Here is a 19488-nt window from a genome sequence, read left to right as displayed (position 1 = left end):
GGAGTATTTTACGTAATGCAGAGTCTCTGTGCTGCATCCTTTTATGCACCTGCTGCTTTTGCATGTTAAAAACATGTAAACCAGGATGTTTGTGCGTGATTTTTATGTTAATAACAAATCAAAACTACCTGTTGACACCACGGGGGCTGAGCCACAACACCGGTCACTTCCCAGCAGTTATGTTGTCGTTTCACGTGTTAAAGTCGGGACCACGGTCTCAAAGCAGTCACTACTGAACGCTACACTGTTCATAACTGCTGTGGTGTCAACAATAGTATTATTAATTATGTAAAATAAGAATAAACCAACCGGAGAAGGTCCCGCCCCGTTCACGGTGCTGCAGCCGGAGATTCCATTACATTACATTTAAACGGTGACGCGGCCGCCGAACTCTCGCGATAACTACAACTCTCGCCAGATTCGGAGCGGAGCCGTTATTGAGCGCTGAGTGACGTCACAGCATCATAGTCACAGCTAGCATAACAGTTAAATTTGTTTTTCTTAATTTTTCTGCCTTTAAAAATGAGTTTAGACAAACTTTTCCAACAAATCCTCGTGACTGAGCAACAGCTGACTGAACAGACACTGAAATTCAAAGAAGGTATGTTGCTAAACAACTTAACTTGAGCTTTAAAGTTAGTTAAATATTAGTTAAATACTAGTTACAAGGCTTTAGGCTAGCAGTTGGATCAGGGGACCTCCCTGTTTATTCACCCACATCTCAGTTATATCATTTATTCAAGGTTTAAGAAGCTTTATTTATTTATAAATTATTGTACAGCAGTTTTAATACAAAGATGGGAAAGTGTCAGAGTAACAATAAGCATAAAAACATAAATCACATCATAATAAAGCTAATATCAAATCAATCAGACAATAACTAAATGAGTGCAACAGACATTGTGGTTAAGAAGAAGAAGAAGAAGAATTCCTTTATTAGTCTCGCAACAGGGAAATTAAATTTTTCCCCTCTTTTATTACTGTTTATGTTACACACACACACACACACACACACACACACACACAGGCCCGAGATACACACACACACACACACACACAGGCCCGAGATACACACACACACACACACACAGGCCCGAGAGACACACACACACACACACACACACACACACACACACACACACACAGGCCCAAAGTACACACACACACACACACACACAGGCCCGAGATATACACACACACACACACACACACACACAGGCCCAAGATACACACACACACACACACACACACACACACAGGCCCGAGAGATACACACACACAGGCCCGAGATACACACACGGGCCCGAGATACACACACACAGGCCCGAGATACACACACACACACACACACATACACACACAGGCCCGAAATACACACACATGCACAAACAGGACCTACAGTGCCTTGCGAAAGTATTCGGCCCCCTTGAACCTTTCAACATTTCGCCACATTTCAGGCTTCAAACATAAAGATATAAAAGTGTAATTTTTTGTCAAGAATCAACAACAAGTAGGACACAATCGTGAAGTGGAACGAAATTTATTGGATACTTTAAACTTTTTTAACAAATAAAAAACTGAAAAGCGGGGCGTGCAATATTATTCGGCCCCCTTGCGCTAATACTTTGTAGCGCCACCTTTTGCTGCAATTACAGCTGCAAGTCGCTTGGGGTATGTCTCTATCAGTTTTGCACATCGAGAGACTGGAATTCTTGCCCATTCTTCCTTGCAAAACAGCTCGAGCTCAGTGAGGTTGGATGGAGAGCGTTTGTGAACAGCAGTCTTCAGCTCTTTCCACAGATTCTCGATTGGATTCAGGTCTGGACTTTGACTTGGCCATTCTAACACCTGGATATGTCTATTTGTGAACCATTCCATTGTAGATTTGGCTTTATGTTTTGGATCATTGTCCTGTTGGAAGATAAATCTCCGTCCCAGTCTCAGGTCTTTTGCAGACTCCAACAGGTTTTCTTCCAGAATGGTCCTGTATTTGGCTCCATCCATCTTCCCATCAATTGTAGCCATCTTCCCTGTCTGTGCTGAAGAAAAGCAGGCCCAAACCATGATGCTGCCACCACCATGTTTGACAGTGGGGATGGTGTGTTCAGGGTGATGAGCTGTGTTGCTTTTACGGCAAACATATCGTTTTGCATTGTGGCCAAAAAGTTCGACTTTGGTTTCATCTGACCAGAGCACCTTCTTCCACATGTTTGGTGTGTCTCCCAGGTGGCTTGTGGCAAACTTTAAACGAGACTTTTTATGGATATCTTTGAGAAATGGCTTTCTTCTTGCCACTCTTCCATAAAGGCCAGATTTGTGCAGTGCACGACTGATTGTTGTCCTATGGACAGACTCTCCCACCTCAGCTGTAGTTATCTGCAGTTCATCCAGAGTGATCATGGGCCTCTTGGCTGCATCTCTAATCAGTCTTCTCCTTGTTTGAGATGAAAGTTTGGAGGGACGGCCGGGTCTTGGTAGATTTGCAGTGGTCTGATACTCCTTCCATTTCAATATAATTGCTTGCACAGTGCTCCTAGAGATGTTTAAAGCTTGGGAAATCTTTTTGTATCCAAATCCGGCTTTAAACTTCTCCACAACAGTATCTCGGACCTGCCTGGTGTGTTCCTTTGTCTTCATGGTTCTCTCTGCGCTTTAAACAGAACCCTGAGACTATCAAAGAGCAGGTGCATTTATACGGAGACTTGATTACACACAGGTGCATTCTATTTATCATCATCAGTCATTTAGGACAACATTGGATCATTCAAAGATCCTCACTGAACTTCTGGAGTGAGTTTGCTGCACTGAAAGTAAAGGGGCCGAATAATATTGCACGCCCCACTTTTCAGTTTTTTATTTGTTAAAAAAGTTTAAAGTATCCAATAAATTTCGTTCCACTTCACGATTGTGTCCTACTTGTTGTTGATTCTTGACAAAAAATTAAACTTTTATATCTTTATGTTTGAAGCCTGAAATGTGGCGAAATGTTGAAAGGTTCAAGGGGGCCGAATACTTTCGCAAGGCACTGTATATACATGCAATTGATTGAGAGGTGTCAGAGCGAGCGGGCTGCCAGTGACCAGCGCCCCGAGCAGTTGGGGGTTCAGTGCCTTGCTCAACAGCTGCTCGGCGTTAAGCGTAGGTATATACAGTATGATACAAAGTGATGCAGTGATGATATAAAGTGACATAAAGTGATGCAGTGATGATATAAAGTGATATAAAGTGACATATAATCTAACATAAGTGGGTAAACATGACTCATTTCTTAAAGGTCGTTATTAACTGCACATTTATCCATATTTCAGTCAAAGTAGCCGTTCTCAGATGCCATGAGAGGATCAAGAGTGCCACCGAGAAGAATGAGAAGACCAACGAGGAGCTGGATCAAAAGGTGAGCCCTGCTCCGTTGTTTGTTTCTGATGTGAGAGTTATGAACGCCATGATCCAGAGCGTACCTGCACAGGTGGTTTGGGGCAAACCGGGTCAAAACCTCCACCAGAGTTATTGGTGCCCAGCGACACACGTCAGGTTATAATACACTTTGGGTGACTGTGGCTCAGTGGAGGGTGGGTTGTCCTGTATTCGAGAGATTGGGGGTTTGATCCCCACCTCCCCCGGTCCACATGTCGAAGTGTCCTTGGGCAAGACACTGAACCCCCAATTGCTCCCCATCCTGCGCATGGGTGTGTGAATGTGGTGTGAATGGTTAGATTAGATGGTCTGTAGATGTCCACCGCCATCAGTGTGAATGTCTGTGTGAACGGGTGAATGTGACAAACACTGTGAAAGCACCCTGAGAAGACTAGAAAGGTGCTTTAGAAGTACAGGTCCATCAAAATCCACTTTGATGGCTTTTAATCTGTTCAGACATTCATTCATTCATTCATCTTCAGCCTCTTGTCCCTGTCTGGGGTGCGAGGGGCTGGAGCCGATCCCAGCTGACATCGGGCGTGAGGCGGGGTCCACCCTGGACAGGACGCCAGTCTATCACAGGGCACATAGAGACGAACAGAGACAGACAACCATTCACACCTACGGGTGATTTAGAGTCATCAATGAACCGAACACCTGCACGTCTTTGGACTGTGGGAGGAAACCGGAGAACCCGGAGAAAACCCACGCAGACACGGGGAGAACATGCAAACTCCACACAGAAGGGCCCCAGTCGGCCAATGCAAATAAGTGGTGTGTGCGACTGTTGCATGCTGGTACTGATTTACTATAGAAGAGCATGATATCTGTGCACGGCCTGGACTCATTTGCATGGTGGCATATCATTTAGTTTGACCTTGAACTCTGCCTCTAGATACAGTAAGTCTCTTATGGTTGTTGCATAAGGAACAGCAACATCCTGTGTGAAGTATCGGTTAATATTTGACTATTTTGTTGTCGCCAAATGTAAAGAGAAAGATACAAAATCAAAATAAAGAAGAATAACAGGAAGAAGTGCAGCGCACCTCGAGGCAGCACCCGGCTCTGACACATGAGGTAGAGGAGAGCACATATTGGCGTATTGATGAGCTGATCTGCTTTATGATTTAAAACACTTAATCTTTCTCATTCATTTCATCAGCGGTGCAAATTGCAAGTGCCGAGTGCAAAATCAATGGCTGATTTCCACCGGATAACATTAGTGAAAGCTCTTAGCATGTGTGAGATGTGACGTCGATTAAAGTCACGCTCGCTGACACCTCAGAAATAGTGCTGCTTCCTTCTTCCTGTGAGTGGACGTCCGATCAGAAGGGTGAGTTACTTGCTTTAAGGTTGCTGACGTTTGTCTGAGTATTATCTGTGTGAGAGCACGGGACACGGATCCCTCTTCTGACCCCGTACAAAGAGGAATATTGAAACAGTTTCCACGGCACAGAGACCGTATATACGCAGGGTGTGTTTACAGCGCGGTGTGTTTACAGCTCTCCTGATGTAACATCTCAGTTTATGGGAGCTGTCTTAAGATAATTGCAGTGTTTAGAAAAGTTGGAAGCTGATTGTGCTCTGTGAAAACGCTCCGCTGCTCCTTCACCACCATATAAGAAACAATAAACTCACCTCCTCCTTTGGGAGTAACAGACTGAAAACTGTTCTTACGCCTGAGGCATCTTTAAAAAGCCTCCTCCGTGAATTTACCCTCCTACGTAATTTGGCAATTTTCTTTCAGGGTGCAGCGTATTTATATATATACAGTACGTATCATCCACTTTCAAAGTTTTCTCGTTTACGTCCTGTTATCTCTTCATGCTGTGTGATAGAGAGACGAGACCAAGGTTTTTAAAGGTCACTTCTGTTACTAACATGTCCCCCTCTACATCAGGGCTCTGCAACCCGCGGCTCTCGGGCCTCATGCGGCTCTTTAGCCCCTTTTCAGCGGCCCCCTGTAGCTTTGTCAAAAATATATATAAACAACGTGTAAATAACGTCTTTTTTGGACAGTGGACAAGAGAACACCTGTTATCTTAGGGCGCACTCACACTGTCCTTCCGCACCGGACCAAAACAGGTTTTTCAGCTAAAGCCTAGTGCGTTTGACCAGTGTGAGTGCAACCGCTCCGCGCATAACTACGGCCAGCTGGCCGTCCACGGCCCGTCTGAGAGAGGTGGGCTTTTGTAAAGCAGGTTTGCACGTGTACGAGCATGAGCGTGCGCACGTGTACGAGCACGAGGCCTACGGCAGTTCTGAGGTCATTTCTGTGCGCCTGTTAGGACATAGAAAAAAGAAGGAGGGACCATGCGCGGACATTTAACAACATCAGGTGGAGTGTTAACTGCAGATTTGGTCGATGAAAAGATTCAAAAACAGTCGGCAAGACGCACAAAAACTCAGAGGTCTACGGAAAGATCTGGAAACGAAGTCACGCATCGCCATGACGTCATCAATGCGTGTGACATGTTACGGCGTGATGATGTATAACAACAACAGCAACACGCTAGACTCGTAGGTTGCTAACCGTGGCTAACAAGCTTGCTCGCCCGGTGCACAATAATAGCAATAAAATGTCAACAGTAACAGTAACACAAACCTTTATAAGCTGTGAGATCACATATGTTTTGCGGCTCCAGACAAATTTTACTTGTTGAAGAGGGGGCAAAATGTCTCTTTTGATAGCAAAGGTTACAGACCCCTGCTCTACATCATACAGCACTCTCCTTTTGTCCGTCTGTCACATTGCGTGTCTGAACTGCCCACTCCTCTATCTGCGCCCCAGGCTCAGCAGTTGTCTGCGATGAGGCTGCAACACGACCTGGTGAAGAGATGCGAAGACCAGATGTTGGAGCAAATTGAGGAGCTGCTCCGTCAGAAGAGCCAACTCAGGGAACGTCTGGTGGGTTCCAGCCTGAATCAATATTTACATTACATATCAAGTTGCTCATGTGTAATATGAATACCTGGTCAGCCTGTGTCGTATAAACTATGCACGAGTACACTCACTGACTCTGGGCTTTATTTAGTACATAAGCTCTCTGATCCGTTACCCACAACGGCCGACTCCGGCAGTGCTGTATCTGCTGCGTTACAGAGCTTTAGAAAAGTTTAAGACCTTTCTGAAGATTCACGACGTGTCTATAGAGGAGCTCCTGACAAATCCTCTTTAGAACCAATGAGTTAGAGCTGCAGCGGGGCGCGGGGGCTCAGCGGGCAGAGCCGGGGCCCCGTACACAGAGGATGGAAGTCCTCTATCCATCTATCTATCTATCTATCTATCTATCTATCTATCTATCTATCTATCTCTATCTATTTATCTCTCTATCTATCTATCTCTATCTATCTATCTATCTATCTCTATCTATTTATCTCTCTATCTATCTATCTTTCTATCTATCTCTATCTATCTCTCCCCCTCTCTCTCTCTCTATCTCTCTATATCTCTCTATCTATCTTTCTATCTATCTCTATCTATCTCTCCCCTCTCTCTCTCTATCTATCTATCTATCTTTCTATCTATCTCTCTATCTATCTCTCCCCCCTCTCTCTCTCTATCTCTCTATCTATCTTTCTATCTATCTCTATCTATCTCTCCCCCTCTCTCTCTCTCTATCTCTCTATCTCTCTATCTATCTCTCCCCCCTCTCTCTCTATCTATCTATCTATCCATCTATCTATCTATCTTTCTATCTATCTCTCTCTCTATCTATCTCTCCCCCCCCTCTCTATCTGTCTATCTCTATCTTTCTATCTATCGCTCCCTCTCTCTCTCTCCCTCTCTCTCTCTCCCTCGCTCCCTCTCTCTCTCTATTTATCTATCTATCTATCTCTCTATCTATCTCTCTCTATCTATCTATCTATCTATCTATCTATCTCTCCCTCTATCTCTATCTCTCTATCTATCTCTCTATCTCTGATTAGCTGTCAACTATTTGAGACATTTTTTATGAACAAAAGTCAAAATCCTCTGTTTCCAGCTTCTTAACTGTTAATATTTTCTGGTTAATTTCCTCCTCTGTGACCGTGAACTGAATATCTCACGTTTGAGGACGTCATCTTCACGATCCACATTTTAACTATTTTATAGACGAACAACGAAACGACTGATCGAGAAAACGATCCACAGATTAATGTAAATAAGTGTTATTTGCAGCGATACAATGAGTGTGTGTATAACTTTTCTGAACAATCCATAGTTAGTTTGTAAAATATTGCACAAAAGCAGAATATTACTGTAAGCTCTTGACTTCACTGTAAAGATTCATCCAGATCGTATCAGGTCGTGCAGTAGCAGATGTTGTTGAGGTCGTACTGTAGCATCACAAGCATCTGTATCCGTGTTGTTGTTGGAAGCATTCCCCATGATCTGTCTTTTCATACCAGGCCAAGATAAAGTGGGAGTCCAAAGAAGACGAGGAAAACTTCCTCCGGGAGATCTCAAGGTTCAACAGTGACTTCAGTCTGCGAGGGAACAGAGACGTTGTGTTCCAGAGCCAAACCCACGCTGAGATCCTGGACCTGGAGAGGGAGGTGGAGGCGCTGTACAAAGGTCATTAAAGGAATGTCCATCTGCACCATATCTGGACACGACAAAGGCTAGAACCGATTGTGGAAAAAACACCTTTAAGTCTTTTATAAAGTCAGATAATGCTGAGTTAGCACACCTTAAAACCAGTCCTGGATTAACTGAATAGTTTAATGTTCGAGTCAGTTTAGTCCAGGACTCGTGCACCTTTGTGTCCCAACAAACCAGCCTACACACTTAGGGCGCACTCACACTGTCCTTCCGCACCGTGCCCCGGGCTTTAGGGTCCTTGTCCCCCCCTCCAGGCCCGTTTGTACTCACACTACCTGGGCCTCGGAGAATGCCTCTTGCTGTCCATACGTCATCACCATACGCTTTGTTTCCAGATCTTTCCATAGACCTCTGAGTTTTTGTGCGTCTTGTCGACTGTTTTTGAATCTTTTCATCGACCAAATCTGCAGTAAACACTCCACCTCCGCATCACACCAACGTGAACCTTTCACCGCCATTGTTTGAAATGTCCGCGCATGGTCCCTCCTTCTTTTTTCTATGTCTGAACAGGCGCATATAAATTACGTAAGAACCGCCTTAGGCCTCGTGCTCGTACATGTCCAAACGCGCTCTACAAAAGCCCACCTCTCTCAGATGGGCCGTGGACGGCCAGCTGGCCGCAGTTATGCGTGGAGCGGTTGCACTCACACTGGTCAAACGCACTAGGCTCGACCCGAAAAACCTGTTTTGGCCCGGTGCGGAGGGACAGTGTGAGTGCGCCCTTAAGTACAAAGTACAAAACTCTGGATGTCTGAAGTCTGTGCAGCTCACACTCTAAGCTGCACTAATGACACGCTGGTTGGGAAACACCACCCTTCATGGTTGTGTTAAATAATTGATTTAGCAAAAATAAGTATGTTTTGAGAACATGTCTCATCAAAGTAGGAATGATTTTTTTAATAACAAACATTGTGTAGGGATTATTTGTTCATAAAGTGCACTGGTAAGGTTTACACAAGCACAACACATCATATTGTTTTAATACTTTAAAGAGAAGTAGAAGAAGAAGAATTACTTTATTATTCTTGCAACGGGAATTCAATTTTTTCACTCTGTTATTATTCAGGTTACACACACACACAGGCCCGAAACACACACACATGCACACACAGGACCTATATACATGCAATTAATGGAGAGATGTCAGAGCGAGGGGGCTGCCAGAGGACCAGCGCCCCGAGCAGTTGCACCTCAGCAGTGCCCAGGAGATGAACTGGCACCTCTCCAGGAGGTGGGGCGGCAGTGGATAACTGGCGCCGCACCTCCTGGAGGATACATCCCCCATCAGTGAGGAACAGTGTCTTCGTATTATGTATTAAATCTGGGCTCAAAGTAACAGCGCTCTCTGATCCGTACAGTTAAAGTGAATCTGAAAAATCGCCCACACTGCATTCTCTTGAAAATAAAACGCTTTCTTTCATCGGGCAGTATGAATTCAATGTCAAGCTCAGCCCCCATCTTGATTTTTACCACCAAGCCTAAGTGGGATTGCTCTCTTCTCCATCCACAATCAGAGATGGAGCTGATGAGCCGCAGGAACAGCCACATAAGCTCCATGCAGGAGGAGAAGAGAGCGCTCCAGCTCAAGCTGCAGGGCCTGGAGAACGTCCATAAAGGTGAATACCAAACGTTCGTTTCATGTTAGATCATGTGGCTCTGACGGATTGCTTTTCCTGCAACACTCAACACGCTCCGCAAGCCCCCTCTGTTGTTTCATCCACGCCGCCGACAGTTTTTGCTTTTGCTTATTTTAAACGACTTCTGTTTGACAGAAATCAAAACAAGAGAAAAAGAGTCTATCTAGAAATGAGATCTGCAGCAGAGTCAGCTCTTTGTTTGTGAGAAGTCACTGCGCAGCTAAGACAGGTGTGCGGTATCTTGAGCCCAGATGTTGAACATAAAGTTTCTCTGGCTTCATGACGAGGTTGGACGGCATGTCCCTGATGGTGTGAATTATTAGTTTCACTGTGTAAATCTGAGTTAAAGGAGCTTTACTCACAATAAAACATGCATTCTTACCTGAAAACCATCCAGTACAGATGCAGCTTTATGCAGGGCTGTAGTCTAGACCAGCTTAATCCAGTCAGGTCAAGTCCATCAGGGTCCTCATGCATCCTGGAAAGACCAGTTTCCCAGTCATGGAAACACCTGGATATTAAATAAAATGTCCCAATATCCTGGAAATAATATATGATGTCCTGGAAAATCTGAATTACGTTTTAGCCCCTCATATCACGTATTTAACCCTCCTGTTGTCCTCGGGTCAAAATGAGCCGCCACTGTGTTAAAAACCAAAAAAAAATCCCCTTAACGATATTTTTTTAACTTGAAATTTTATGACTTTTCCTCGATCGGCACCAACAGTAGAAAAAGTGAAATGTTGCTTTCATTCACATTTCCATGTGAGCTACAAAAAAAAGGTACAAAGGTCGTCCTGGGGTCAAAATGACCCGTGAGACACAAAGAGTTGAACTCAAGGTCACAGAGTTATTTACAAACCACTGAATGTTACAATGTTTGAGTTGTTTTAATCAGAAGCAGACGTAACAAGACAGATCATGGGGTCTTCTCGCGGGACTGCTGTGCCTTTGATCAGTCTCAGATCAATGAGTAGCAGACGTGAACGAGACAGTAGCAGACGTAAACAACACACAGGTGTTATCGCAGACTGCAGAGATTATAAAGGTGCTGCAGACGACAGGGCCCTGAACTCTGTCTGTGCTGAAGTCGTGAGTGTGCGTTACAACGCTGAAGAGGCTCTAGAGCGAGACAACTGTGATTCAGAAGAGGAAGTGGAGGATGTATCAGAAGAAGAAGATGGACACAGGGTGTATACAGGAAATGAGGACAACAGGAGGGTTAAAACTAGGTTACAGGAACGCTCCCTTTTCATTTCTGCTCCCATGTTGTTCAATCTGGGGGCGGAACGGACTCGTAGCCATCTTTTTGACTTCTTTATGTACCAGAGCAGATTAAATTTGTCAATACTTACGGTAAATTATGACCATTTTTGAGAAGTGCAGTCTCGGAAAGGTGCTGGAAAATTATTTCTTAACAAGGTGGGAACCCTGTGCAAGACCAGGTCCAGTCGAGTCCAAGTCAAAACAGAGTACAGCGCAAATCAAGTCCTGTTCAAGACCATAACAGGCCTCTCCAGGAGGTCCAGAGTGATCCCTGTGAGAACGTCCCGAGGTTATGGTGGTGGTGAGGGTGGTGATGGTGGTGGCAGTGCTGTGTAAACCAGACTTCATCCCATTGTCTCGGCCACCTCAGCAAATGTTTTACCAACGCACCTGTTTGTCTGTGTCTCTGAGGGACATCATGTCGCGTGTCACTTGTTATTCTTGCCTGCAGGCCTGGATCAGCAGTTGCGTGAGGCCGAAGCAGCGACAGAAGCTCTGCGGGCGGAGAGCCTGTGTGTCAGTCAGAAACCCCTCACTGACAGCACCTGTCTGAGGTGAGTGGCAGCAACTGTCTGGATGCAGGGAGCGCTTTATACGTTTGGACACGCAAGCACAGTAACACACAACCTGATTTGCTTCCAATTACATTATGTCACAGAAAAATAATCCGTATGAGACACAAAAGAGTGAAACAGTAACTGCTGCGGGGAAATCAAGGCAAACAGAACACAAAGGTAGAACAAAGGGAAGAGTAAACACAGCATTGTGATATTTAGTGGCTCATAAAAAAGATAATTCACAGAGGTTTCCTTTGAGCTTCCTGATATTTTAAGTATTTCTGAGTGAGCAGCTGTGATGTTTAATTAGTGGAGCGTGTTTCTGTCTTGTGAGGCTCGTCAGTAGGCTCCGCTGTCATCTCCCCACCAGGCCTCTGTGGTTTCCTTTAGTAACGGATACAAAACCAGTTGTCACACGAGTTTTGCTAAACGCACATTAAAAGGACAAGGAGAGAATCACAGCGTTAAGGAGACGATACGACGCAGCAGCGCGCCGGCTCATTAGATAGAAGGTGTTATCCGTGACGAGCAGAACTGCATCATACGGTGAGAAGTGCTGAACGGAGCGGCGGGCCCCGCTCTGTGTGAGTGTCTCTCTCTCGCCGTATCCGGCTGGCTCCGGTCCAAATCTGCAAGTGTAAATAACACAACGTTAAGACCATTTGGCTTAATTAAGGCTTTGATCTGCAGTGTATTTCATTCAGTCAACAAATGGAGAAAAAAGACAAACAGAGGCTAATGTGATTGGTGCAGATTGCATTGAAGAAATACAGTGTGTGTGTGTGTGTGTGTGTGTGTGTGTGTGTGTGTGTGTGTGTGTGTGTGTGTGTGTGTGTGTGTGTGTGTGTGTGTGTGTGTGTGTGTGTGTGTGTGTGTGTGTGTGTGTGTGTGTGTGTGTGTGTGTGTGTGTGAGAGACATCTAATGCACACTCAAAATGGTTGTACTGTAACGTGAAGAGCTTCAGCTGCCAGGGCTTTTTCCCTCTTCCTTATACCTGAACCTGCATATCGACTGATTCTGAGGGCCGGTCTGACACCAGTGCACCACGAGAAATATATATATATATATATATTTATATATATATTTATATATATATATATATATATATTTATATATATATTTATATATATATATATATATATATATATATATATATATGGTTGTGTTTTTCCTCTTAACTTGTGACAGTGATCGGGACTTATTGTTCATTTTACTGTTCTTAATCTTTACTGCACACTCGCCATCCTGTTCCTTGTTCCCTTGATTTTATTTCTTGCAAGGTTTTATTTGGAGGGTTTCTCTTCTCTTGATGATCCCATCAATCATCAGCCAACGGGGTATACACGCCATACATGTGGTCATCTTCGCATGTAGGACATTGTGGACAAAGTTGAGCCCAAAATGTGCGACCGCGCCTAAGAAGACACTCTGTAGGACAAACAGAGCCGTGTACGTACAGGGCATCAAGGGTCCAGGGCCCATACAGGCTAAGCTACACTGGGCCTGGCCTTGCTAGAGAAGGCATGTTAGTATCTTTATAAGTAACTTAAATCTGTAGATCTGTTGACCTTGAAGTCCATAGCATAGCATGATTAATTTACATACTTACAAAAGCATTGAGTGACCCCTCTGTATGGACTCATTCATTAAGATTCTCCTTCATGGTCAGGCATCGTTACTGTGAAGAAGAGCAGCATGTGACCCAATGAACAATATGTCAAACCTCAAATCTGTCAGTGAGCTAGACAGCGTCATTTAAAAGCAGTTTATCATACAGCAATACATCTACATGTTTTAAAGCTGCACCTTTGACGTCGAGTGGGAGAATGTGAGAGAAACACAAATACTATGTGCACCAACAGCGACTCTTGTAAGAGTCTGCTCGTCACAGTGGAATATCAACTAGCCGTAGAATATGAATAGAGGACCTCCTGTATTGAAACATGTGTCCAGCGTGTTTTTGCACAAAGAGGCTTTCTTTATTTAATTAAAGACTGGAAATCAATACTGTTCCAGGAAGGAAGGGCCCTTGTTATTGCTGATGCCACTACTTTGGTTAATGTCTTCTCTACGATACGACTTTATGGATGTGCAGGGATTGACAGATCCTCAACCCTATCTGGATGATGAGGTGCACAGTACATATTCACTGTTTAAATCAACATTTCATGGATTCAGGGTATCGGCGGGGTCTTAAAATGGTCGATCAATCAATCGAGCAACATTTAAGGCCCTTCACAAATTGGCGAGGTTTTAGATTTTGTAGCTTTGTCCTAAGAGGTCATAATCGTTGCATTCTGCGTAGTTTATTTAAAGAAGCCTGCTGGATTTGACATCATCTGAACAAGACGCTTAGCACTGTCGCCTCACAGCGAGAGGGATCCTGGTTCGAATCCCGGCTGGGGCCCTTCTGTGTGGAGTTTCCATGTTCTCCCCGTGTCTGCGTGGGTTTTCTCCGGGTTCTCCGGGTTCCTCCCACAGTCCAAAGACGTGCAGGTGTTCGGTTCATTGATGACTCTAAATCACCCGTAGGTGTGAATGGTTGTCTGTCTCTGTTCGTCTCTATGTGTCCTGTGATAGACTGGCGTCCTGTCCAGGGTGGACCCCGCCTCACGCCCGATGTCAGCTGGGATCGGCTCCAGCCCCCCGTGACCCCGACAGGGACAAGAGGCTGAAGATGAATGAATGAATGAACGAGACAACTGTTAGCTACTCACCGACGCACGACTGACCATGATCATGTAATGCGGAGGTCCCTTTATGCCAAGGTCTCTTTACGCGGGGTGTTAAACTACATCGCGGGGTTATAAGTACCAGAAAACATGCAACATATATCTGGATATATATCGTTATCGACACACACACACACACACACACACTGAACACACATGACGTATCTCAAACTAAGACTCTTTAGTTCTGCTATTTTACACTCAACATTTAGTAAATGTGAGTTAGTGTCCTGCCAATGTGAGTGATCTCAAAGTATGTTTTAACATGTTTGGAAAGGGTCTTAAAAAGAAAGTAGCTAGATACTAAAAGAAAGTATAGTATCAACCACAAGGGCACATTTTCTTTCCCAGTATGTAATGAAAGATGTCTGCCGTGCCTGTTATTAGGATGTCCTTCACTGTCATCATGTTCATGCCTACTTCGGAGCCCCCTCCGTCTCCCAGCACCACCTTAAATCATGTATGTGTGTAGCATGTCCTGCTCATCCACCGGCCTCATTAAACATAGTAGGTCCTTCATTACCGCCCTGAGCTGATTAGCCGCAGGAAGTGCTGAAGATGTGGCTTTGGAGGGGGGGAGGCCTCCTCTCAGTCATTCTCATCCATTCTGAAGTGAACCCATCAATCGCGTCTTCAGCCGGTGCAGCATCTCTTTAAAACGCATATTTAACTCTCAGCTTATCGATTGTTGGAAATTGAATGCACGTCAATTTGAATGAGTGCTCCAGTCATTTAAAAAGTGTTCAGTGTGCAGAACAGGGCGGCCGCCGGTGTACATCGTTCACTGTCACACGGCAGAATATAAGGATACCTGAAGTGTTCAGCTGGGGGTCGATGATTCAGGAGTTGCATGTGGTTTTTGATGTGTCAGATTTTCTGCACTGATATATTACTGCTGCATTATTTGCGAAGGCTCATTTGAGGACGTTGTTGCACTGAAGAAATCTCACATTAAACAGCAGGAACGCAGATATCCAAACCCGGAAACATCGTTCTGTTTAAAAAAAGACAGTGTGTGAGTTCCTCAGAGGAGCTGCTGTTGGGTTTTCAGCGTGTGGAAATGCAATTTTAGCTCTGTGTTTTATTCTTTCATTAACTTCCAATAGGTAGGTAATAGGTAGGGAATGAATCCTTACCCCAAGTGAAGGAGTTCAAGTACCTCGGGATCATGTTCACGAGTGAGGGGACGATGGAGCGTGAGTTTGGCCGGAGAATCGGAGCAGCGGGGGCGGAGCTGCAGTCGCTCTACCGCACCGTTGTGACCAAAAGAGAGCTGAGGAAGGCAAAGCTCTGGATCTACCGGTCAATCCTGGTTCCTACCCTCACCTGTGTTCATGAAAGCTGGGTCAGGACCCAAAGAACCAGGTCCAGGTCATGACCCAAAGAACCAGGTCGCGGGTCCAAGCGTGTGAAATGTGTTTCCTCAGGAGGGGAGCTGGAGTCTCCCTTAGAGAGAGGGGGAGAAGTTCAGCATCCGTGAGGAACTCTGAGTAGAGCCGCTGCTCCTTTGTGTTGAAAGGAGCCAGTTGAGGTGGTTCAGGATCATCTGGTAAGGATGAACCCTGGGCGCCTCCCTAGGGAGGTGTTCCAGGCACGTCCAGCTGGGAGGAGGCCTCGGGGAAGACCCAGGACCAGGTGGAGAGATTAGATCTCCACACTGGCCTGGGAACGCCTCAGGATCCCCCAGTTAGAGCTGGTTAATGTATCCCGGGAAAGGGAAGTTTGGGATCCCCTGCTAAAGCTGCTGCCCCCGAGACCCGACCCCGGATAAGAGGCTGAAGATGAGATGAGATGAGATAACTTCCAATAAAGGAAAGATGGAGGAAGCCTGTCTCAGATTCACGCGTCGCTCACTATAGATCCTTCAAACACCTGCCGTTACGGTTCAATTACAGCTGAGGCGTCAAGTCACGCGGACACAGGTCCAATACTTTCTCCAGAGGCAAACTCGACTAAGTAATGCGATTTTATGTACATCTGTGAAATAACAGTGTAAATTATTCACTTTGCTGACTCTTTAAAGAAGTGGATTGTTTTAGTTTGTGACAAAGGGACAGAAGTGTCTCCTGCGGTGTTTCCTTAAAGTTCATACGTCAGCGTACTGCTCCGTGTGTTTTGGAGCTGTCCCATTTATGATAAACTGTTTATAGTTTATTTAACGATGAAACAGTCAGGTTCTGTATTTAAAATAAGGTTGAGTTTAAATGAACTTTGATTGTTTAAACACCTAAACATCCTCATTTCAATCTAATGTGTTTCAGTTCACTCTGTGCTCAGTGATTTGTCCCCTGGGACCTTCTGTATCACATCCACAGTAACAGGAACCTTTGTACACTGCAGCTTGTTAGAGCAGGACTGCAGGAAACTCACTGTTCCCACTGTTCGCATTATGTGCTGTGTCATTGTTTCACGCACAGTGTTATTTCAGAAAGCGCCTGCATGAACAGAGCCGCCCCGTAACTCCTCCCCTCCTGCAGTCGCCTCGGCCTGGCTGATTCTGCTGTATTAACTGCCATAACATATAAATCATATTCACATTACTATAGATATTATTACAGTTACTGGGAGTGTGTCTCTCTCTGTCCATCTGTCCGTCTTTTCTCTCTCTCTCTCCTTCTCTTCCTCTCTCCGGTGCAGACAGATGTGCGTCCTCCACAGAGCTGGGTCTGTCTGACGTTCCTGTCTGTTATAGTGAAGGTTTTCAACGCCACCGTACTCTACGGGGGAATTGTCGGGTCTAAGTCAGGGATGTCAAAGTCAAATACATCAGAGGGCCAAAAAAACAAATTTGCTACAAGCAGAGGGGCCGGACTGGTTCAATATTTATTAAAACATATTAAAATGATTTTATATAACATATTGAACCAAGACCTAACACACAGAAAATCAAATGTGTTCCTTAACATCAAGATAAAGATGCACAGCTTTGTGAACATGTGCTTGAAACACGCTGTTCTCATCGTCCACCTTCCCTTTAGCCGTTATTGGGGGGGGGGGGGGGGGGGGGGCTGAAAGTTGACATCTGCCCTGAATGCTGATGAATAATGAAGCTGAGGCGGCCCACTTGCGGCGTTGCAGTGAGTTTGCGGGCTACCGTTGCATGGTGGGTAATGTAGTTTTGGTGCGTGAAAAACACCAGCAGGCGGCTGTGGCGTGCGGGCCGGTTCTAATACTAATCAAATATCATCCTGGGGGCCGAGATCATTCATTCTCAGAGGCTGGATCTGGCCCGCGGGCCTTGACTTTGACACCCATGGTCTAAGTCATAGAGTGTGGTCTTTACCTACTCTGTTAAGTGCCCTGAGATAACTTTTGTTATGATTTGACACTACAAATAAAATTGAATTGAACTGGAGTCAGCAGGTTCATCACAAAGATCCCAGTCAACATCATGAAGTCCCTGTTTCCTGTTTTCTGTCTTACTCACAACAAATGATGCAGAATATTAACTCTACTGTCAAACACCTCGTACATTTGGCTGCTGTGAAAGTCAAAACAGTACATGTCCACTCATGCCCAGGTCCAGAGTCTGTCCAGCAATGACACAGTAAAACCAAAACATACAAAAACTCGAGAGTTTCTGTTTTTCTACGCGTGAAAAATCGGTTTCAGTTTTATGCAGTTTTGATTTTCTGTGTCGTAAAACCCAAAGAACACACCAACAGGTTTAAAGTGGAAGTGTTAAACGTGACGCTGACAGGAGCTTTTTCTTGTTCCCCAGGCTGAGGAAGGAGCTGGAGACGCATAAAGAAGGAGAGCTGGAGCTGCTGCGAGAGGCGCTCAGCTCCGAGATACACTTCCTCAAGGCGGTAAGTCGTTGTGTAATGAACAGGTCTTTCATTAAGGCGGATAAAGTTTATTTTAGGTGGGAAACAGTCGTGCTTATCCGACCAGGATAGAAAAACCTTTCAGACACAGCTTTGGTGCAGAACGTTATGATTGATTTGATTAAAATGTTACCAAAGAGAAAGGAAGTTCAAACCCCATTCATGTTCATATTCATGCTCATTCTCCACTGGCTTCTTTGTACGCCTTTATCTACGTTCTGTTTTTCTATTAGCAGAAGCTGGACAGCAGCCAGGGCGGCGAGCGGCATTAGGTCCGACACAGTGAGGATACAGGAGTACACACGGGGTATCGGTTCACTGATTTTCTCTTGTGTGTTAAACAAACACAGGTGAATATGAAGAGACAGGAAGTCAGGAAGGGACAAATAGAGCAAGATAATAAACAGAATGCTCTTTAGTATTTACTTTCAAAGTTACATGAAAAGAGCAAATTCCATCCTCTGTGTGTGTGTGTGTGTGTGTGTGTGTGCGTGTGTGTGTGTGACCTCAGTCAGTACACACACACACGCGTCACAAAATGTCACTGTCTTAAAATAAAATGTGCACGTCTGTTTCTACCTTCAGCTCGTTGTTTAAATGAGAATTATTGCTTCTTAGTTCAAATTTATTTGCACAAGACTATATGTGTGTGCGTGTGTGTGTGTGTGTGTGTGTGTGTGTGTGTGTGTGTGTGTGTGTGTGTGACCTCAGTCAGTACACACACACACACACGCGTCACAAAATGCCTCTGTTGACTCCTGACACACATCAAAACACAGATACAGAAGTAAAACTGATACTTTTTCCTCAACATTTTCTCTTTTTTTTACTCTTTGGTTCTAAAATAAATAAAATAAAATGTGCACGTCTGTTTCTACCTTCAGCTAGTTGTTTTAATGTATTTGCACAAGAGAGTGTGTGTTCAACACCTGCACACACACACACTGTGAACAACGTGTGTGTGTCGTTGCTGGTAAATAAAGGTGGTGTGTGAAAAGTGAGTGGATGCTGCCCTCTGGTGGACAAAGTGCAACACTGACCTAAAATAACAACAGTGTTTTAAAGTCGAAGGCGAATCTGAAGAATAGATCATTTAGAGCCTTTGGTTGTTTTGGATTCAGTGACTGACGTTGAATTAAGAACAAATTATTAAAAACAGGGTCAGTGTTGAAGTGGCCTGGCTGGTTTAAATGAACACTGACTGGTGAAAAGTATACGGACACACATGTGTGAGTGTACATTTCACTCTAAGACTGTGGCTGTAGGCAGCATCCGCGTGATGCCGCACGAACAATCACAAATCACCTCTGGAAAGACAGCTGGTGTTTGTGCCGTAACTGTGACATTAAAAATAAAACAGTGGTCTTTATCCGATGTTTCTGCCGTTCTGTGATGTTTTGTGTCTTTGATAAAAACAAATACGGCTCCACAAACTCAAAATCTCACCACAGGTCGAACTAACGACCAGG

The 19488-nt window shown here is 44.7% G+C and overlaps 1 protein-coding gene across 1 annotated transcript; it reads left to right on the top strand.

Moving 5' to 3' along the window:
* Positions 1-522: 522 nt before the first annotated feature.
* LOC310953913 (coiled-coil domain-containing protein 172-like) lies at positions 523-18291 on the top strand (the record flags this gene model as incomplete). The annotated part of the gene is made up of 8 exons (XM_083923178.1): positions 523-601; positions 3309-3394; positions 6206-6322; positions 7807-7972; positions 9514-9615; positions 11354-11456; positions 17914-18001; positions 18256-18291. The coding sequence occupies 8 exons, from the start codon at positions 523-525 to the stop codon at positions 18289-18291; spliced, it is 777 nt and encodes a 258-aa protein (XP_083779304.1).
* Between the last annotated feature and the right edge of the window lie 1197 nt (positions 18292-19488).

This window comes from Echiichthys vipera (assembly GCF_963691815.1).
Source record: "Echiichthys vipera genome assembly, chromosome: 11".
NCBI classification, from domain to species: domain Eukaryota; kingdom Metazoa; phylum Chordata; class Actinopteri; order Perciformes; family Trachinidae; genus Echiichthys; species Echiichthys vipera.
The sequence above is the reverse complement of the archived record's forward strand: the minus strand, read 5'-3'. Positions and strand labels throughout refer to the sequence as shown.